Below are 22598 nucleotides of genomic sequence, written 5' to 3' on the forward strand. Positions count from 1 at the left end.
ACCAGCGAGCCTGAGCCCGACTGCGGCACCAGTGTGTTGTGGGCTCCTGTCCTACAATTCCTGCAGAGCTGTTGCATTTTGGGATTTTGTCCCAGTGTCTCGTGGGGAAAAAAGTCACCCAAGTGGTTCTGGGTTTCTGATGGCATCAGCCCAGAATGCAGGTCCCTCCCTTCCCGCTGCAAAGGAACGGACAATGGAATTTCCACACGGCTCTTACGCTGCCTGCCACTTGCCACTGCAAATAACATGGGTCCCGAGACGCGCGATGTTTAGTGATGCCTTCCCACACCGCGATGCAGCACTTCCTGCATGGAACGTCCATGCGCTCTCGGCGCGTCGATCCCGGGGCCACTAACAGGCGAAGATGTGGAGAATGGCACCACGGAGTTGTTGGCAGCACAGGAGTCACTGCACGGTGTGGAGTGCAGAGTCCGGACCCGCCAAACCAGCTCAGACTGGTGGGATCACATCGTTTTGCAGTAATGGAACGACCGGCAGTGGCAGCAAAACTTCAGCAAGCCTAAGGCCACATTCCTGGAACTAAGTGCCCCCTCCCTGCAAAACGTGCAGCGAGACCAGCACGAGACCGGCTTTGCCCCTTCACAAGCGAGTGCCAATTGCTCTGTGGAAGCTTGTAATGCCAGACAACTACCAGTCAGTGGGAAATCAGTTTGGAGCGGGCAAATCTACAGCAGGGGCTGTCACCATGCAGGTAGCCAAGGTGACCAATAAGCTTCTCCTACAGAACAGTGACTGAGGAATGTGCTGGACATACTGGACGGATTTGCTGCCCTGGGGTTCCCTAACTGGTGGGGCCATATATGGAATGCACATCCCCATCCTGGCACCGGAGAACCAGGCCTCAGAGTACAATAACAGCAAGGGGTACTTCCCTATGGTGCTGCAGACTTTGGTGGATCACAAAGGTCATTTCAGCGACATCAACATGGGGCGGTCAGAAAGGGTGCATGATGTGTGAATCTTTAGGAATTCTGGTCTGTTTAGAAAGCTCCAAAGTGGAACTTTCTCCCCAGACCAGAAAATTAACAATGATGGTGTGGAAATGCCCATAGTGATTCTTGGTGACCCTGCTTATTCCATGTTCCCTGGGCTCATGAAGCCCTACATGGGCTCCCTGGACTACAGCAAGGAGGTCTTTAACTACAGGCCGAGCAGGTGCAGAATGGTTGTAGAAAGTACCTTTGTCCATTTAAAAGCCAAGTTAAGGTGCCTTTTGACCCACTTAGACCTCAATGAAGAAAACACTACCCTTGTCATTGGGGCCTGCTGTATTTTTGATAACCTTTGCCAGTTGAGGGGAGAAATTTTCATGCCTGCACGGAGGTCAGAAGCAGAGCTCCTTGCAAGAAATTATCAGCAACCGACCCCCCAAGGGAAAATAGGAAATCCCAGAAAGAAGCAGTGAAAATCAGGGATGCCTTGAAAACCAAGCCTGTGAATGAGCACGAAAGGCGTTAACTGGCATCTCCTTCCACTCATGCTATTTCCTTGCCCTTTGTGAAACTCCCCTCCAGCTGCATGACCACCATCACCAGCCACCCAACCCCAAAGCATGTTAAATAATAAACAAAACTTTTCCCAAACTACAATGTTTTTATTTAGGGGGCACTAATGGCAGAGTTGTTGGCATAAGGAAAACATAATAATAATAAAGATCGTGGTTTGTCGTGTGTTAGCCAACTGCTGGGGGGTGATTTTGTAGGCTATAGAGCAGGGCTCTCCATGACGTTCCCCTGACATGCTGGGTCCCTGATGAGAGGAGGGGGCGAAATGTCTGGAGGGAGGCGGTATGGAAAGGGGGGCCATAGATTGGATGGGGGATGCAGAGCCCCAAGCAAGGGAATGGACTGACTAGGTTGAGAGAGATCTAAAATGCTGGTGCCTGGAGTGGCCAGGGGACAATGAGCCCTGTCCGGGGAGGAGAATGAATAGGGTAAGGGTGGCATGTCACAGTGGTACCTGCGCGGCCAGGGAATACATGGCCCCGAAATGGGGCAGGTAATGTTTCTGGATAGGATAGCATGTAATGGGGCACGTATTGGATGTGGGCTCAGTTATTTGAATTTCTCAATGAGTGCTTCAAATAACTCAAGCTGCCTGTTCATTATTGACAGGAGTGAAGAATTCATTTGTGCTTGACGGTCCACCATATTTTTCCTTCTGTCACTCAACTTTCCATTTTCCTTTGTTATGTCAACGTAACTCTCCCATATTTCATGCCGGGACTTCTTCCTCCTCTGCATTTGGGGCAACCTTGTACAGGTGGGACTGGGGCCGCTACCTCGTCTTGCAAGGTCGCTTCCTGGAAAAATAAATGTAGAAATATTAATGGCATTGACAAGAGGAACATTTTTGTCTTTACTCAGAACAATGAGCACGCTGACAATGAGTGGCTGGCTGTCTCAATGGAAGAACATACTGCAACTACCAAGTCACTCAGGTGACTCTTACAGCTGAAGAATGCCTGATTCCAAGCAGAACAATTTAAGCTCTTCTGCAGCTCAGGTTTACCTTCAACACCACGGTAAGCTATCTTCGGTTCACGGGGAAAAACTGTGCCATGGTTCTGATCACCCACAAGCCCAGGGGGTGGGAGGCAGCATGTCCGAGCAGATACCAGCCCAGGGGGAGTGGATGGCTGCAGTGAGGCCTTCTTAAAGCAGCTGCAGCGCCTGGATTTTAAAGCCACGCCATGATTTAAAAGCCAGTCAGGCTGCATAAGTTTTGTTCTGCGCTGGGTGGATCACAGGCATTAGTGACTCTCAACCTCCCCATGCATTCTAGGCTGCAAAACGAGCCCTCAGCCTCCTCCAAGTAGGAAAGGGGATAAGGGAAGGTTGCTCGTTCTGCCCAGGTACAGGTTTGGGAAATCTGCAGGAATGCTCTGTGGGGTCATGAATCCAGATGACTCACTGGTGGGTTGGCGCGGCAGCCAGGTGTCCTACTGTGGAAGCAGGAACAAGTCAGGTCTCCCCAAAAATCTTGCGAGGAGAATCCAAGAGCACCTTTCTAAGACCTTCAGCGAGACATCTGACCAGGATCTGTGCTCCAGCCCCAGAAACGCTAACAAGCTGGTCTAAGGGAAACGGGCACAGACCTGCCCACACACAACTGCACCACAGTGTTACCAGTAGAAACAAAGCGAACTCACCGGAAGGGCCCTCTCCAGCATCCCGGTTTGCCTTCAAAGCCGCCTCCTGGGATAACGGGACAAGCTCCAAGTTGAGAGAGGGCTCCCGGCTTACAGGCTCTGCTTCTGCACTTGCCTGGACCCCACTGTTGTCCGCCTCTTCCACATCAGGATGCGCTTCGTCACCCTCCCGAGACGCACGCTTTAATGCAGAGCCGTGGTGGCTTCGGAGGGAAGCGGTTGCCTCTGTCCCCAGCAGAGTGTGAAGCTCATCATAGTATCGGCATCTCTGGGGAGGGGCCCCAGCCTGACCGTTCGCTTGTTTGCACTTCTGGTAGTTTTGCCTCAGCTCCTTGATTTTAACGCGGCACTGCTGTGTGTCCCTGGCGTGCCCCCTCCGACTCATGCCTTGTGATATCGCCGCATAAATATCGGCATTTCTTTTCCTGGCTTGGAGCTGAAGGAAAATAGGTTCTTCCCCCCACACTGCGATGAGGTCCAGGATTTCCTGATGGCTCCATGCTGGGGCTCTTTTGCGCTCCTGGGAACTCCTGGCTACCAGGTGTGCTGCAGAGGTGTGCTCCTGAGGTCTGCTCGCCACGCTGGCCAGAGAGGAAAGGAAAGTGAATCAAAATTCCCAGGCTGATGACTGCTGCTTCCTGTCACCCACTTCCTGCTCCCCTGGAAGCAGCAGAGGTGGAGCAGAGCCCAGAAGGGACGCAGCGAGCGGTATTGTGGGACAGTTCTGGAGGCCAATAAAATTGATTTTAATAATGCCGCCGTCTGCACATTGTAAAATCAACTTAGGAGTTACTCCCGGGGAATCCAGCGTTACAGAAGTTGACCTCACAGCCCCGTTAAGGTGGACCCACTGAGCAGTGGGTTGTAGACCGATGGTTTACAAAGTCAGCCTTAGACCCTTCAATTTGACTTCATCTCCCAGTGTAGACCTGGCCTGTGAGTGCACGGTGGGGACCATCCTTCACGCTGAGTGCACCTGAGCGCTACAACTCAGCAACCCGGGCCGGGCGCCAGCTCCCATGAACACTCAAAAGCAGCGCTACAGACTTGCGGGAGCACAGGCGGAAGGGCAGCTGGAAAAGCCCAGCCCGAGAACAGAGCTGGCACGAGCCATTACCCAAAATCCCCTGCTGCAGCTTGTCACTGGGTGTCTCCAGACCACTGGAAAGCCGAGCAGCCAGCTGACCAGCTAGTGACCAACGAGGGCCAGGCCCAGCTGTGGAGATGGCTGCTGTGGCTCGTTATGACAGGCCCAGGGTCAGTCCCATTTAGAGTGGAGCGGGGCAATGCGGTGGGTGGCCTCAGGACAAACAGCCACTCGACCAAGGGGAGGGTCTGGGCCAAAGGTGCAGAGAGCAGCTGGGGACGCCGGGAGTCCTGCTCACTGGAGCAGCTGGCTGCACCTGGGGCCCAGCAGCTCTGGGTGGATTTGTGCGCCCAGGCTGTGCAGCTGGGGGAGGGGCTGCCCTGGTCCGATCACTCTCAGGGCTGCTCCCCCCGGCTCAGTGCTGGGGGCCACCTGGGAACAAAGATGCACAGCCCAGACCTCCCCGCCTTGGCCAGGACCACAGGATCGACTTCAGTGGCTTCCACGGCTGCTGGGCCAGGGCCAGGGCCAGCTCCAGCCCCACTGCCAGGCAACACCGTGCTCTGCGATGGATCTGCAAACCAACCCACAGCGTCGGCACCCCAGCCGGGGCCGGGCGAGGAAACACGGCACTTCTGCCTCCCTCCCCCACAGCCACTGGCTGGCAGAGCCTCTCCCTGCCTGCGCGACTCCGCAGGTGCCCGGGGCTGCAGCCACAGCCTGAGCCAGGCAGGCCCTTGGGAGCCAGACCTCCGTCCCAGCCCTGCCGCTGGGCACAGCACGTGCACCCGAGCAGGCCTTGCTCACGGATGCTGCTTCAGATAGCGCCGGCCAGCACAAGTCCCAAGCCACACAACAGGGCAATGTTCTGATTGCAGTGGGAGCCACACCCCCCGCTGGCCCCCGCCCCGTCGGCACACGGCTCACCCCCAGCTGGCCCTCGCCCTGTCGGCACACGGCTCACCCCCAGCTGGCCCTCGGCACGTCGGCACACGGCTCACCCCCCCGCTGGCCCTCGGCCCGTCGGCACACGGCTCACCCCCAGCTGGCCCTCGACACATGACTCACCCCCGCTGGCCCTCGGCACGTCGGCACACGGCTCACCCCCAGCTGGCCCCCGCCCAGTCGGCACACGGCCCCCCCTCCCCCCTGCTGGCCCTCGTCCCGTTGGCACATGGCTCACCCTCTCTGGCCCTCACCCCAACAGCACACAGCACCCCCCGCTGGCCCCTGCCCCGTCAGCACACAGCTCACCCCCCCCCCCCCCGCTGGCCCTCGGCCTGTCGGCACACGGTTCACCCCCGCTGGCCCTCACCCCAACAGCACACGGCACCCCCCGCTGGCCCTTGGCTCATGGGCACACGGCTGACCCCCAGCTGGCTCTCGGCACATGGCTCACCCCCCGCTGGCCCTCGGCCCGACAGCACACGGCTCACCCCCCCTGCAGGCCCTCGCCCCGTCGGCACACGGTTCCCCCCACTGGCCCTCGGCACATTAGCATAGGGCTCACCCCTCCGCCCCCCGCTGGCCCGTGCCCTGTGAGCATGTGGCACCCCCCAACTGGCCCTCACCCAGACAGCACATGGTGCCCCCCACTGGCCCTCGCCCCGTCAGCATGTGGCGCCCCCCGCTGGCCCTCAGCACATCAACACACAGCTCACCCCGCACTGGCCCTTGGCCCGTTGGCACACGGCGCCCCCTGCTGGCCCTCACCCCAACAGCCCACGCCACCCCCCTGCTGGCCCCTGCCCCGTCAGCACACGGTGCCCCCCCGCTAGCCCCCGCCCCGTCGGCACACGATGCCCCCCCGCTGGCCCTCGCCCCGTCAGCACACGGTGCCCCCCCCGCTGGCCCCCGCCCCGTCGGCACATGATGCCCCCCCGCTGGCCCTCGCCCCGTCAGCACACGGTGCCCCCCCCGCTGGCCCTCGCCCTGACAGCACACAGAGCCCCCCCGCTGGCCCTCGCCCCGTCAGCACACAGAGCCCCCCCGCTGGCCCTCGCCCCGTCAGCACACGGTGCCCCCCCGCTGGCCCTCGCCCGGACAGCACACAGTGCCCCCCACTGGCCCTCGCCCCGTTAGCACACGGCGCCCCCCCGCTGGCCCTTGCCCCGTCAGCACACGGTGCCCCCCGCTGGCCCTCGCCCCATCGGCACACGGTGCCCCCCGCTGGCCCTCGCCCCGTCGGCGCACAGCACACACTATCTGGCGTTTGACATAAAGCCCCAGCATCTCAAGTCACGTGAAGACAGAAGAAGCAAAGGGCCGTGGCACCACAGAACTGGAAGGAACCTCAGTCCCCTGCCCAGGTAACTTATCCCAGCGGTGAAGTGCTGCTCAGCGAGTGTCTCCAGACGGCTGAGCTGAATCTCCCCGGCCACAATCCGAGCCCACTGCTTGTTCGGTCCTCCCGGGCGGCGGCAAACCGTCTCCTGCCCTCCCCTTTCAAACCAGAGACCCGGGATCCTGTCTGCTGTCCCCTCCCCTGCAGGCCAAGCACAGTCCATGGGTTCCAGCTTTCCTCTGGTGTCCTCGGCCTGGCTGCTCCCACCGCCACTCCCCACAGCAGGCCTGGCCCCTGGGGGCGGCTGGGTGGGCCTCCCACGTAGCAAGGGGCCCATCCTGCCCCGCGCCGCCCCGCAGAAACTCAGCCGGCTCTGCACCATACAAGGGTTTATTAGACACCTGCCACAGCCTCGGAAGTCCGAGTTCCTGGAGTTACAGCTGAGCCCTGCGCCCAGGCCAGAGGAGGGAGACCTACTTTCAGAGCCCACCCGTAACCACCCCACCTGGCCCTAGCTGGCTGCTGCCCGGCACTGGGGGGGAGCTTCCGTGGGCACAAGTGGGCAGGTAGCTGAGAGCCCCCGGCAGCTCTAACGCTGCTTAACGACCCCACCACTGGCTTTTCTCTCCCCCAGTGCTCAAGGGAGCCCTCTGCTCCCCCCGGCTGGTATCAAGTGGGGCAGCACACGTGCCCCTGTGTGGCCTGTGGGGCACAGGGGATTCGGGACCAGCTGCTGCTGTCCCGTGCCCAGTGAGCAGGGAGTCTGACCCAGAGCCCCAAGGCACTGGCACTTCCCTCCCGTCTGGCCTCTCGTGCCAGCCTGGTCGGAGCCTTGCTGCAGGCAGCGTGCTGCCGTCGGAAGAGCCCCCGCGCCAGCTAGCCAGTGTGCCGGGGGATGGACAGACAGAGCAACGGGGGCTGCTCAGACCCCTCCCCTGCGCTCCCCCCGCACTGCCAAGGAGGCACTTACCATCAGACACCCCTGCCCCAAATCAACAGGAGGCAGCAGCCAACACAGCACACAGCCAGCCCCCGGGAGAGCTGCCCTGGAAGTCAGGTCTGCACCGTGCCACACACTGCCAGGCCTGGCGCCCTCCTGGTCAGGGTGTGGTCCCACCTGCCCTATGTGGTGGGCGGGGACACCATGGCGCAGGCTGGCGAGGGGCCTGGGGCAGGGTCGCACAAGGAGGGCGCGGCAGGGCCGGCCTGGGGGCCCAGCTCTGCGCCTGGCATGGCCACCCTGAGCCCGGCTTTGCGGGACGCCCGGTGGAGGCGCTGGTGCCGCTCCAGCTGCGAGGGCAGAGGGAAGTGCTGGCCGCACTGGGGGCAGGCGACGGGCGCGTGCAGCCCCTGGTGTAGTGCGTACCTGCCTGGGCACCGGAAGCCCTTCCCGCACTCGGCGCAGCAGAAGGGCTTCTGGCGCTCGTGCTCCAGGCGGTGGGCAGCCCGGGCCGCCCTGGAGTGGAAGGACTGGCCGCACTCGCGGCAGGGCCGGGCCGGCGCGTGGTCCTGCTGGTGCGCCAGCAGCGCCCGCTTGCTGCCGAAGCGCTGGCTGCACTGGGCACAGGCGTGCAGCAGCGGGCGGCTGTGGGCCCGCAGGTGGGCAGCCAGGGCGCCGGGCCGGGGGAAGTGCCGGCCACACTGGGCGCAGGGGAAGGGCGGCTCTGGTGCGCGGTGCTCCGGCAGGGTGCACTCGGTGCAAGGGCCAGGCTGCCGGCCCATGCGGCCCCGGCCCGGGGGGCTCTTGCCGCACTGGGCGCAGGGGAAGGCGGGCTCCCCGCCGTGCAGCAGCTGGTGGCGCTGCAGGAGGCAGGCAGAGGGGAAGACCCTCTGGCAGCGGGGGCAGGGGAAGGAGCCCCTCCTGCGCGCCGCCAGCGGGTCCACCATCAACGTCAGCCTGTTGCTGCACCTGGTGCACTTGAAGGGCTTCCCGCCAGCCAGCTCCAGGCGCACCGAGTCCACCAGGGGCGGCTTGTAGACGACGCTGCGCTTGCAGGCCACGCAGGTGAAGGTGCGCTCCCGCAGGTGGGCCCGCTGGTGCGCCGCCAGCCGGCCCGGCCCCGACAGGCTCTTCCCGCACTCCTTGCAGGGCAGCCGCCGGTCCCCCAGGTGGGTCCTCAGCACGTGCACGACCAGCATGTCCCGCTCCGCAAAGCTCTGCCCGCAGTCCTTACACGTGTGCGGCGCCGGGGCGGCAGCTGCTCCGCTGAGCGGCTTTGGGGCCCCCGGGGACCTCTGCGTGTCGCCAGCCCGGCTCCTGGCTCCTGCTGACGAAAGAGAGCGCGGCGGTCACTGCCGACGCTGCAGCAGGGGAGGGCTGGGATGCCCCGGGGCGGCACAGCCCCTGGCAGGACACAGCAGGGCTCTGAGGTGCCGAAGGAAGGGGCAGGGAGGGGGAACGTGACCAGTGCCAAACCCGGAGCTCCAGGCGACAGCCCCAGGCCCCAGAGAGCAGGGTAGGTGTGGGGGGCAGGCCAGGGTGCTCACAGCCCACCCCACCCTCAGCCAAGCCCCTCCCAGCCGGGAGCCCCAGCGTTGCTCACCCAGGCTGGGGGCCTCATAAACCCCTCTCTGCTGCCAGGGCTGCTGTGCCAGGCGCTCCGTGTGCCAGGCGCTCTCTGGCTGGGCGTCTGCAGAGCCTGTGCGGGGTGGGAGAGACGCAGGCGCGAGGGCGTTAGAGGTTCACTGAAAACCCAGCCAGGCTGCATCCGGCTCGCACCTGGTCCCGGGCGGCTCCCGCCTGCAGGGGCTGCTGCTGCAGCCAGGTCTCCCGGGGAGAGCAGAGCTGTGCCGGGATCTCTCTGGGAGCTAAGGGGCCCCGGGCCAGCTGGGGCTGGGGCTGGAGTCGCAGCCAGGGACCCCTGGAGCTGCTCGGAGCCCAGCCACGGCAATGCCCATGTCTCTAGGGCCCCTCCCTGGCCAGGTCCCCTGGTGCAGCAGCGCCAACGCCCGGGGCAAACCCACTGGAGACACGGCCTCTCTGCTACCTGACCCCCTGCGGCCCCAGCCGCCAGCGCGCTCAGGGGACGCGGGGCGGGGAAGGGCTCTGCCTGGCGAGCAGCCTCACCCAGCGAGGCCAGCAGCTCGTAGGTCTCCCGCATGACGGCCCAGTACAGCTCCCGCTGCCACTCCGCCAACTCCGCCCACTCCGCCGGGGAGAATCGCACCGCCACGTCCTCGAAGGCCACCTGCACGACAGGCCAGGGCCGCAGCTGTGAACAGCCGGCCCTCGGCGCCGGGCATGGACGTGCCCTGCTCCCCCCTGCCCGGCTCCCGGACGGATGGCACATGCCGGTGGGCTGCCCCGGCCCAGCAGAACAGCCGCTGCCTGGGGCTGCGCCTGGCAGAGCGCGTGCCAGGAGACACCGGCCTGCGGTTTGGCTCTGCTGCCGTTCCAGCCAACAGCGAGGTGCTGCCGGGAGCACCCGCCACTCCCGTCCCAGCTGCCCCCGTGCTTGTGTCTCGCACGCCTAGTCCACCTGCCTCCCCCGCCCTCGTGTCACGTTCCTTACACGCACCCGTCACACACGGCTTAGTATCTCCCACGCCTAGCCCACCTGCCTCCCCCGCCCTCGTGTCACGTTCCTTACACGCACCCGTCACACACGGCTTAGTGTCTCGCACGCCTAGCCCACCTGCCTCCCCCGCCCTCGTGTCACGTTCCTTACACGCACCCGTCACACACGGCTTAGTGTCTCGCACGCCTAGCCCACCTGCCTCCCCCGCCCTCGTGCCACGTTCCTTACACGCACCCGTCACACACGGCTTAGTGTCTCGCACGCCTAGCCCACCTGCCTCCCCCGCCCTCGTGTCACGTTCCTTACACGCACCCGTCACACACGGCTTAGTATCTCCCACGCCTAGCCCACCTGCCTCCCCCGCCCTCGTGCCACGTTCCTTACACGCACCCATCACACACGGCTTAGTGTCTCGCACGCCTAGCCCACCTGCCTCCCCCGCCCTCGTGTCACATTCCTTACACGCACCCGTCACACACGGCTTAGTGTCTCGCACGCCTAGCCCACCTGCCTCCCCCGCCCTCGTGCCACGTTCCTTACACGCACCCATCACACACGGCTTAGTGTCTCGCACGCCTAGCCCACCTGCCTCCCCCGCCCTCGTGTCACGTTCCTTACACGCACCCGTCACACACGGCTTAGTATCTCCCACGCCTAGCCCACCTGCCTCCCCCGCCCTCGTGTCATGTTCCTTACACGCACCCGTCACACACGGCTTAGTATCTCCCACGCCTAGCCCACCTGCCTCCCCCGCCCTCGTGTCACGTTCCTTACACGCACCCATCACACACGGCTTAGTGTCTCGCACGCCTAGCCCACCTGCCTCCCCCGCCCTCGTGTCACATTCCTTACACGCACCCGTCACACACGGCTTAGTGTCTCGCACGCCTAGCCCACCTGCCTCCCCCGCCCTCGTGTCACGTTCCTTACACGCACCCATCACACACAGCTTAGTATCTCGCACGCCTAGCCCACCTGCCCTCCCCCGCCTTTGTGTCACGTTCCTTACACGCACCCATCACACACAGCTTAGTACCTCGCATGCCTATCCCACCTGCCTTCCCCCACCCTCGTGTCACACTCCTTACATGCACCCGTCACACACAGCTTAGTACCTCGCACGCCTATCCCACCTGCCTTCCCCCACCCTCGTGTCACACTCCTTACACACACCCGTCACACACAGCTTAGTACCTCGCACGCCTAGCCCACCTGCCTCCCCCGCCCTCGTGTCACACTCCTTACACGCACCCGTCACACACAGCTCTCACATTTTTGTTTGGGGGTTCAGGGCTGGAGTTTGTCTGTGTGTTTGGAGTTTTGAGCTGAGCTGTGTGTGTTTATGGGTTTGAAAGGCCGCGTGCTCAGCCTGGCAGTTGGAAGCTGTGAGCCTTAATTAGGATTTGAAATCAAAAACTCGCTGCTCATGGGTCGAGCCGTAGCCAGAGCCAGAGGGAGCCAATCAGAGCCAGGAGGAGGGACGATCAGGAAGGCCAGAGCTTTACACCCCTGCTGGCAGGCAGGGCACTTGCTAACTGAAGGGAGTTCTGGGAGGGGAGTTTAGAGGGTGCCAGTTACTTCTGACCACCGTTAGACCAAAACTTCATAAAACCACATCCCAAACGGTTAAATAAACGCCCTGCAGATGATCAGATTGATTCTTCGGGGCAAATGCAGGCAGAAGCCCGCAGCAGAGGGGGGTTATCCTGTTCATTGCGTCAAGCGTAACACGTACGATTACCTGCCCTGTGGGCGGGTGGCGTGTGTGCACCCCGAGCAAGGAGCTCCTGACCTCAGAGACCGAGTTCGGGCTTTGGAGGCCAGGCTGGAGGAACAGGAGGAGCTCAGGGGGGCGGATTTGTTGATGAGGCTTCAGACACTGTAGCCCTGTCCCCCAGCCAGCCTGACAGCCTCAGCGCTGTTAAGGGGGACGACAGGCTCAGGGGAAGGGAGCAGTCAATGGGAGCAGAGGGAAATCATCCCCCAGTTGCGGCCCTCCTTATAGAGGATGTTAGGGTATCCTCTCACACTGAGGATACCTCTCCAGGGCAGGGAACACCAGTTGCTAGGAAGAGGAAGGTGTTAGTAGTGGGTGATTCAATCATTAGAAACATAGAGAGTTGGGTTTGTGATGACTGGAAGAACCGTGCGGTGACTTGCCTGCCTGGTGGGAAGGTTGCGGATCTCTCAAGGCATCTAGACAGACTTATGTGTAGTGCTGGGGAGCAGCCGATGGTCGTAGTACATGAAGGTACCAATGACGCAGGGAAGGGTAGGAGAGATGTCCTGGAGGTCAAATTTAGGCTGCTAGAAAAGAGGCTAAAACCCAGGACCTCTACAATGGCATTCTCAGAAATGCTTCCAGTTCCACGCGCAGGGCCAGGCAGGCGGAACTTCAGAGTCCCGATGCCTGGACGAGACGATGGTGCAGGGAGGAGGGGTTAGTTTTATTAGGAACTGGGGACGCTTTTGGGATGGGGGAGCCTATACAGGAAGGACGGGCTCCACCTAAACCAAGGTGGATCCAGACTGCTGGCGCTTACCATTAAAAAGGTCACAGAGCAGTTTTTAAACTAAAAGGTGGGGGAAGCTGATTGGTGCGGAGGGGCACGTGGCTCGGCCAGCGACTTCCCTTAGAGGAGAGTCCATCGCTAGGTCCTAGTCAGAAAGAGAGGAGGGGAGATGACATAGAATGCGGCAGATCAGACAGGAAACACTCACACATAAAAGAGTCTCACACACCAGGGAAGGGCAGACAAATAAATGGTGGCAATTTTTTATGGTGCTGCTACACAAATGCCAGAAGTCTGACTAATAAGAAGGGAGAACTAGAGTCCCTCGTATCAAAGGAGGAGATTGACATACCAGGCATCACAGAAACCTGGTGGAATGAGGACAATCAGCGGGACACCATCATACCGGGATATAAAATATAGCGGAAGGACAGAAGAGGTCGTGCGGGTGGCGGAGTGGCACTGTGTGTGAAAGAGAATGTAGAACCAAATGAAGTAAGAATCTTAAATGACTCAAAATGTTCCACACAATCACTATGGATAGAAAAGCCATGTTCTAGTAAGAATATAGCACTAGGGATATATTATCGACCAGCTGACCAGGACAGTGATAGTGACTTTGAAATGCTAAGGGAGATTAGAGGGGCTATCGAAATAAAAAACTCAATAATAATAGGGGATTTCAGTTATCCCCATATTGACTGGGTACATGTCACTGCAGGATGAGACGCAGAGATGAAGTTTCTTGATGCCCTAAATGACTGTTTCTTGGAGCAGCTGGTACAGGAACCCACCAGGGGAGAGGCAATTCTCGATTTAGTACTGAGTGGAGCACAGGGTCTGATCCAGGAGGTAACTATTACAGGACCACTTGGGAACAGTGACCATAATATAACAACATTTAACATGCCTGTGGGGGGAAGAACACCGCAGCAGTCCAACACTCTGGCACTGAATTTCAAAAAGGGGAATTACACAAAAATGAGGAGGTTAGTTAAACAGAAATTAAAAGGTAGAGTAACTAGAGTAAAATCCCTGAAAGCTGCATGGAAAATATTCAAGGACACCATAACAGAGGCCCACTTTAAATGTATAACCCAAATTAAAAAACATACTAAGAGACCTAAAGAGAGTCACCGTGGCTTAACAACCATGTACAAGAAGCAATGAGAGATAAAAAGGCATCTTTTAAGAAGTGGAAGTCCAGTCCTAGTGAGGTAAATAGGAAGGAACATAAACACTGTCAAATTAAGGGTAAAAAATGTAATAAGAAAAGCTAAAAAAGATTTTGAGGAACAGCTAGGCAAAAACTCAAAAAGTAATAACAAAGTGTTTTTTTAAGTACATTAGAAGCAGGAAGCCTGCTGAACAACCAGTGGGGTCCCTAGATAACTGAGATACAAAAGGAGCAATCAAGGATGATAAAGCCATTGCAGAGAGATTAAACGATCTCCTTGCTTCAGTCCTCACGGCTGAGGATGTTAGGGAGATTCCCAAACCTGTACCGTCCCTTGTATGTGATGAATCTGAGGAACTGTCCCGGATTAAGTGTCATTAGAGGAGCTTTGGGAACAAACAGTAAAACTTAACAGTAACAAATCACTGGGACCGGATGGCATTCACCCAACGGTTCTGAAAGAACTCAAATGGGAAATTGCGGAATTATTAACCATTATTGTAACCTGACCTTTAAATCAGCATCTGTACCCAAGGACTGGAAGACAGCCAACATAAAGCCAATATTTAAAAAGGGCTCTAGAAGCGACCCTGGCAATTACAGACCGGTAAATCTAACATCAGTACCGGGCAAATTAGTCGAAACAATAGTAAAGAATAAAATTGTCAGGCACATAGAAGAACATAATTTGTTGGGCAAACGTCAACATGGTTTCTGTAAAGAGAAATCATGTTTTACTAATCTCTTGGAATTCTTTGAAGGGATTAACAAACATGCAGACAAGGGGGATCCAGTGGACATAGTATACTTAGATTTCCAAACAGCCATTGACACAGTCCCTCACCAAAGGCTCTTGTGTAAATTAGGTTGCCATGAGATAAGAGGGAAGATCCTTTCATGGACTGAGAACTGGTTAAAAGGCAGGAAACAAAGGGTAGGAATAAATGGTAAATTTTCTGAATGGAGAAGGGTAATGAGTGGAGTTCCCCAAGGGTCAGTCCTAGGACCAATCCTATTCAACTTACTCATAAATGATCTAGAGAAAGGGGTAAGTAGTGAGGTGGTAAAGTTTGCAGCTGATACTAAACTGCTCAGAATAGTCAAAACGAAAGCAGACTGTGAAGAACTTCAAAAAGATCTCACCAAACTGAGTGACTGGGCAACAAAATGGCAAATGAAATTTCATGTGCGTAAGTGTAAAGGAATGCACACTGGAAAAATAACCCCAAGTACTGGGGGCTAATTTTGCCTCAGCTAATCAGGAAAGAGATCTTGGGGTTATCGAGGATAGTTCTCTTAAAACATCCACGCAGTGTGCAGCGGCAGTCAAAAAAGCAAATAGGATGTTAGGAATTATTAAAAAAGGGATAGAAAAGACGACAAAGAATATTTTACTGCCCCTTTATAAAACTAGGGTACGCCCACTTCTTCAATACTGCGCGCAGATGTGCTCTCCTCACCTCAAAAAAAATATTTTGGCATTAGAAAAGGTTCAGAAAAGAGCAACTAAAATGCTGAGGGGTTTGGAACGGGTCCCCTACGAGGAGAGGCTAGAGAGACTGGGACTCTTCAGTTTAGAAGAGAGGAGATATGAAATGGGGGGATATGATAGAGGTCTATGAAATACTGAGTGGTGTGCAGAGGGTGAATAAAGAGAAGTTATTTACTTTTTCCCATAATATAAGAACTAGAGGACACCAAATGAAATTAATGGGTTAGCAGGTTTCACACAGCACATAGTCAACCTGTGGAACTCCTCGCCAGAGGAGGCTGTGAAGGCTGGGACTATAAGAGAGCTCAAAGGAGAGCTAGATAAATTCACGGAGGTTAGGTCCATAAAATGCTATTAGCCCAGGGTAGGAATGGTGTCCCTGGCCCCTGAATGTCAGAGGCTGGAGATGGATGGCAGGAGACAAGTCACTTGATCATTGTCTTTGGTCCACCCCCTCTGGGGCACCTGGCACCGGCCAGCGTTGGCAGACGGGATGCTGGGCTGGATGGGCCTTTGGTCTGACCCAATAACAGCCATTCTTATCTCCTTATGTCACCTTTGTCACACTGGTCGTGCACAGCTTTGTATCTCACCCGCCTATCACACCTACCCTCCCCCGCCCTCACGTCATGTTCCTCGCACACGCCAGTCGTACACAGCTTGGTATCTTGCACACCTATCCCACCTGTCCTCCCCCACCCTTGTGTCACGTTCCTTACACGCACCAGTCATGCACAGCTTGGTATCTCACACACCTATCCCACCGGCCCTCCCCCGCCCTCGTGTCACATTCCTTACACGCACCAGTCGTGCACAGCTTGGTATCTCGCACATCTATCCCACCGGCCCTCCCCTGCCCTCGTGTCACATTCCTTACACGCACCAGTCGTGCACAGCTTGGTATCTCGCACACCTATCCCACCAGCCCTCCCCTGCCCTCGTGTCACATTCCTTACACGCACCAGTCGTGCACAGCTTGGTATCTCGCACACCTATCCCACCCGCCCTCCCCTGCCCTTGTGTCACATTCCTTACACGCACCAGTCGTGCACAGCTTGGTATCTCGCACACCTATCCCACCTGCCCTCCCCCGCCCTCGTGTCACATTCCTTACACGCGCCAGTCGTACACAGCTTGGTATCTCGCACACCTATCCCACCTGCCCTCCCCCACCCTCGTGTCACGTTCCTTACACACACCAGTCATGCACAGCTTGGTATCTCGCACACCTATCCCACCTGCCCTCCCCCGCCCTTGTGTCACATTCCTTACACGCACCAGTCGTGCACAGCTTGGTATCTCGCACACCTATCCCACCTGTCCTCCCCCACCCTTGTGTCACGTTCCTTACACACACCAGTCATGCACAGCTTGGTATCTCGCACACCTATCCCACCTGTCCTCCCCCACCCTTGTGTCACGTTCCTTACACACACCAGTCGTGCACAGCTTGGTATCTCGCACACCTATCCCACCTGTCGTCCCCCACCCTTGTGTCACGTTCCTTACACACACCAGTCATGCACAGCTTGGTATCTCGCACACCTATCCCACCTGTCCTCCCCCACCCTTGTGTCACGTTCCTTACACGCACCAGTCGTGCACAGCTTGGTATCTCGCACACCTATCCCACCTGCCCTCCCCTGCCCTCGTGTCACATTCCTTACACGCACCAGTCGTGCACAGCTTGGTATCTCGCACACCTATCCCACCTGCCCTCCCCTGCTTTGTGTCACACTCCTTACCTGTGCTGGTCGTACACAGCTCTGTCTCTCGCCCGCCTTGTCCTGGTGCAGGGGGACCCTGGGGCCTGCAGCAGCCCCGACAATTCGACCAGCCCGGATACCTGGCTTGGCTTGGCGAGTTGCCCCAATCCAACTGCCCAACCGGATGTCATCGGAGCCTGCGGGGAGCAGGAAATGGCGACAAAGCTGGAGAAGCTCCCAGGGCCCTCTTTGTCCCCTGCCCACGGGGAGAGAATCCCATTGCTCTGGCTGGGTGGCAGCACGTCCGAGATGGAGCCCGTCACGTGGGCAGGTCACCTGTCCATGTCCCATTTGGGTAATCGGCCACGGCCTGTCTGCTGCTCCGAATGTTTCCAGCCCAGCCCCCCACATGCGGAGAGATACAGACGACAGGTTTGTCAGCTAAGCACTGACTCCCATGCACAACAGCTGCCCACCCTTCCTCTCACAGTCCCCCACAAGCAAACGCAAGCCCAGAGCCAACACTCAGAACTTGAGATACAGAGAAGACACAGGCCTATGAGAGCACAAACAGCATCAGTCACTCACCAGCTTTCCACAGACACAGACACAAGAGCTGGTGCAAACACAGAACAGTGGTTGCCAGGACGTTTTGCAGGTTTTTCCCAAAATCCAATCACACAACAAGCCCTCACCCCCCTCTCTCCGAGGCAGCCGTGAGTCCCCCCTGCTCTGAACCACTCCGCCCAACCTGCCACATGAGCTCCGATATGTGCGCAGCTATGGACGTGATGTGTCCCACGTCGCCTCCACACCAGTGCACAAATCATAGACCACTGGAAATGGAAGGGACCTCGGGAGGTCGAGTCCAGCTCCCTGCCCTCTCGGCAGGACCAAGTACCATCTTCTAGATCATCCCCGCTAGGTGTCTGTCTAACCTGCTTTTAAATATGTCCAGAGATGCAGGTTCCACACCCTCCCCAGGTAACTTCTTCCAGTGTTTGACCACCCTGACAGGTAAGAACTTTTTCCTAATGTCCAACCTAAACCTCCCTTGTGCAGTTTAAGCCCATTGCTGCTTCTCCTGTCCTCAGAGTCCCAGGAGAACAAGTTTTCTCCCTCCTCCTTGTAACCCTCTTCGAGGTACTTGAAAACAACCATCACATCCCCTCTCAGTCTTCTCTTTTCCACACTAAACAAGCCCAGTTCTTTCACTCTTCCCTCATAGCTCATGTTCTCTAGACCTTTCAGCATTCTTGTTGCTCTTCTCTGGACCTTCTCCAATTTCTCCACATCCTTCTTGAGATGTGGTGCCCAGAACTGGACACAATACTCCAATTGAGGCTTAATGAGCCCAGAGTAGAGCAGAATGATTTCTCGTGTCTTGCTCACAACACACCTGTTAATGCATCCCAGAATCACGTTTGCTGTTTTTGCAACAGCATCACACTGTTGACTCATATTTAGCTTGTGGTCCACTACGACTCTTAGATTCCTCTCCACAGTGCTCCTTCCTAGACAGTCACTTCCCATTCTGTATGTATGAAGCTGATTGTTTCTTCCTGAGTGGAGCACTTTGCATTTGTCCTTACTGTGCTTCATCCTATTTACCTCAGACCATTTCTCCAGCTTGTTCAGATCATTTTGAATTATGACCCTATCCTCCAAAGTACTTGCAACCCCTCCCAGCGTGGGATCATCTGCAAACTTAATAAGTGTACTGTCTATGCCAATATCTAAATTGTTGATGAAGAGATTGACTAGAACCAGCCCCAAAACAGACCCCTGAAGAACCCCACTTGTTATGCCCTTCCAGCGTGACCGTGAACCATTAAGAACTATTCTCTCAGAACGTTCATCCAGCCAGTTACGCACCCACCTTAGAGTGGCCCCATCTAAGTTGCATTTGCCTCGCTTATTGATAAGAAAATCAAGTGAGACCATGTCAAATGTCTTACTAAGTCTAGGAATACCACATCCACCACCTCTCCCTTATCCACAAAACTTGTTATCCTGTCAAAAATGCCATCACATTGGTCTGGCATGATTTGTTCTTTACACATCCATGCTGGCTGTTCCCCATCACCTTATTTTCTTCCAGATGTTTGCAGATGAATTCCTTAATTACCTGCTCCATTATCTTTCCTGGCACAGAAGTTAAACTGACTGGTCTGTAGTTTCCTGGCTTGCTCCATTTTCCTTTGTATAGATGGGCACTATGTTTGCCCTTTTCCAGCCTTCTGGAATCTCTCCTGACTTCCAGGACTTTTCAAAGATGACAGCTAAAGGCTCAGAAACCTCCTCTATCAGCTCCTTAACTATTCTAGGATGCATTTCATCAGGCCCTGGTGACTTGCAATCATCTAAGTTTTCTAAGTAATTTTTAATTTGTTCTTTTTGTATTTTATCCTAAACCTACGCCCTTCCCACTAGCATGGATTATGTTAGCCATTTCTGCACCAGCCCTCTTGGTGAAGTCTCAAATAAAGCAGTCATTAAGCACCTCTGCCATTTCCAGGTTTCCTGGTATTGTTTCTCCCTCCACACTGAGCAATGGGCCTACTCTGTCCTTGGTCTTCCTCTTGCTCCTAATATATTTCTAGAATGACTTCTCGTTACCCTTTATGCCTCTGGCTAGTTTGAGTGTGTTCTGTGCCTTGGCCTTTCTAATCTTGCCCCTGCACACATGTATCTTTTGTAGTTGATGGATCTCCATTCCAAATAGATCCTAATTTCCCCTTTTTATAGGGTTCCTTTTTGATTTGGAGATCATGCAAGGTCTCCTGGCTAAGCCAAGGCGGTCTTTCACCATACTTTCTAGCTTTCCTATGCAGCAGTATAGCTCACTTTTGGAGCCTTGACAATGTCCCTTTGAAACACTGCCAACTCTCTTCAGTTGTTTTTCCTTTAATCTTTCTTCCCCTGGGACCTTACCTACCAGCTCTCTGAGTTTACCAACATTTGCTCTCCTGAAATCCACTGTCTGTACTTTGCTGTTCTCCCTTTCAGTATTTCTTAGAACCATGAACTCAGCAGTGGAGGTCCCGGGGGCACCAGGACTCCACTGGGCTCCAGGATGAGGAGGCCAGACTAGGATTTTCACATGTGCTGCTGCAAAGAAAGGGCATCTCTTTACCCAGCGAGGCCACCAGAGCGTAGTTCTCCTTCATCACCTCCCAGTACAGCTCCTGCTGCCACTCCGCCAATTCCGCCCACTCCGCCGGTGAGAAATAGACCGCCACTTCCTCGAACGCCACCGGTACCTGCAACCACACACAGCCCGGCTCAGCCCCACCCGGCTCTGCACGCTCAGGGACTGAGAACACGTACCGGGTCCGTTAGCGGTCGCTGGCCGGGGCCCCAAGATCCAGTCCAGAGGAAAGGCCCCGTCCCCAGTTCTCTGCCCGCCCGGGGCCGGGAGCAGCCCCCTTGCCCTGGGGCCAATTCCGAGCCGGGCCCCGTCCCCTGCCCCCAGCCCACTCCCACTCCCACCCCGGGGTCAGGGCAGAGCAGAGCAGAGCTGGTGTTCCCTAGGGCGGACGGGGCTCGTACCCCACCCACGGGGAGAGCCGGGCAGAGGTACCGCTGGGGCCCCCGGGGTTGTTCGTCCCCCCAGAGGACGGGGCTCCCTCGGGGCCGAGCGCACGGGGGTCACCCCTGGGCCGGGGGCAGCGCTGGCGGCGGCGGGGGCGGGGGACTCGCCACACCCCGGGGCGCAAGCTGAGCCCTGCGCAAGGCCCGGCCCGGCCCTACCCGTGCGCTGGGCCCCGCGGCCATGGCCCCGGGGTGCGCCCGGCGCTGCGCGGCGAGCCGGGGCCGGGGCTGGGGCTGGGGCAGGGCCGGTGCACAGCGGCCGGGGAGCGCGGCGCCGCGCCGCGGAAAGGGGCGGTGCGCCCCGCCGGCTCGGTGGCATGTCGGGAGCTGTAGTCCGCCCGGCCCGGGCCCCCTCCGCCGCCGCCGCCGCCGGGCGCTGCCTTCGCGGCGCCCCCAGCCAGGAATTCAGGCGTCTGCGCCGGGGCGTGTTATCCAAGCCCTCGTCGTGCGCCTTGGCCACGGCCGTGTCCCTCCCCGGGCAGTGCCCGCGGCCGCGGGGGCGACCCAGCGCCGCGCCCACGCCGGGCGCCTGGTCCGTGCCAGCCCAAATCCCGCGCTCGCCCTGGGGGCGGCTTAGCTCCCAGCTGCTCAGCCACCTCGACACGTGCCACCCCCCGGTCGTTCCCCATCGCCAGCACACCGGTGTGCAAAAGTGGGCCCTCCAGTTGCACACCCACACAAGCGGAGTAGGGAATCCACAGCCCCCCCACCCCCCCCCGGCTAGGCGAATCCGCCTGCCCCGCGGTACCCCACACAGAGACAGAATTTGCCGGGAAAAGAAGAAACCCGCAGCCCTGCGCCTGGAGAACGAGCAGTTGAACGCAGGGGGGTCTTTGAGATTTATTTGTTGTACACATTAAATGTGACTTGTTTTTAAATGCGAGCAATTAAAGGAAATGTTGAGCTCATGGCCTGGTTTAATGTGGGTTTATTATTCTCTTTGCTGAGTTGGGGTCTGCTTTTTCAGCGCCATATGTAAGACTGTTCTTAGGGGTTCCTCAAAACTGAGTTGTATTTAGCAGGGTTCCAGGGCCAGACAAAACTGGGAACCACGGCCCTAACCCCCGGTGCTCTGGTTTGTTGGGATATGGCCGTCGGAGCACGTCCTGTCCTTCATCATCACGATCAACCACCGTGGGCTCAGCGCTCGTTGATGTCTGGTGCCTCCCTCGCTATTTCCTTCCATCTTTCCCTGTCCAGTGCAGAGCGGCTTAGTGTCTGTAGACCAGCTCCAGACCAATCTACTATATCATCTTCCCATTCCCTGTGGGGTCGGCCTCTCCTATGCGAACTGCCATGATGCTGAATACCACGGTCTTGAGTTTTCGTTCATTGTTCATTCTATAAATATGCCCAAATAGCTGTAACTTCTATTGTATAACCTTCTGCAGCAGGTTCTCTTTCGACTGTATCTTCTCATGTAATTCCTCATTGGCTACCGTCTGCACTCATCCTATTCTCTGGATCTTTCTGTAGCAGCTCCTCTCAAACATCAATATCCTTCTCTTTGAGTCTTTTGTTGTCACCCACGTCTCACATCCATACAACATGCTGCTGAATACACATGCTTGCAAGATGCCCTTCTAGCTCCTAAGCTAATTGCTTTGCTTTTCCAGGTCTTATCCCTCGCCTTCAAACTCGCTCTCACTTTCGCTATTCTAGTCGCTGTTTCCTTCTTACAGTCTAGATCATACGTTATGTTGCTCCCCAGATACATGAACTTCTCTACATTTCTAGTTCAATACCCTCCACACTGATCTTCCTTCCTATCTCCTTATCTCCAAATACCATTGTTTTTGTTTGATCGATGTTCACGATCAGTCCGTACCGCTTCCGTTCTTCGTTTAACACCCGCACCTTTTTCGCTAGTGTCTGCTCATCTTCCTCAATGATAACTGTATCATCCGCGAACCTCAAGTGGTTAACTCTCATCCCGGGCACAGATACCCCTTCTACCTCTTCCTTGATCTTCTCCATCACTCTGTCTTGATACGTGATGAAGATACTTGGCAATATGGGATCTCTTGTCTCATACCTCTACTCGCTGTAAACCAA

The 22598-nt window shown here is 57.2% G+C and overlaps 1 protein-coding gene across 3 annotated transcripts; it reads right to left on the bottom strand.

Moving 5' to 3' along the window:
• Positions 1-1594: 1594 nt before the first annotated feature.
• LOC142008206 (zinc finger protein 783-like) lies at positions 1595-20814 on the bottom strand. Of its 3 annotated transcripts, none has more exons than XM_074985330.1 (8): positions 20703-20814; positions 20086-20212; positions 16989-17146; positions 9611-9731; positions 9087-9182; positions 8453-8807; positions 3173-3753; positions 1595-2323 (listed from the first exon to the last, which is right to left on the bottom strand). In XM_074985330.1, exons 1-8 carry the CDS (start codon positions 20724-20726, stop codon positions 2076-2078), a joined length of 1710 nt encoding a protein of 569 aa, XP_074841431.1. In that variant the 5' UTR covers positions 20727-20814; the 3' UTR covers positions 1595-2075. The 3 variants fall into 3 exon arrangements, with proteins under 3 accessions (XP_074841431.1, XP_074841430.1, XP_074841432.1); XM_074985329.1 differs by having other exon boundaries at positions 8453-8810; XM_074985331.1 differs by lacking the exons at positions 1595-2323; positions 3173-3753 and having other exon boundaries at positions 6916-8810.
• Positions 20815-22598: the final 1784 nt, after the last annotated feature.

The sequence above is a fragment of the Carettochelys insculpta genome, chromosome 2 (assembly GCF_033958435.1).
Source record: "Carettochelys insculpta isolate YL-2023 chromosome 2, ASM3395843v1, whole genome shotgun sequence".
Taxonomy (NCBI): Eukaryota; Metazoa; Chordata; order Testudines; family Carettochelyidae; genus Carettochelys; species Carettochelys insculpta.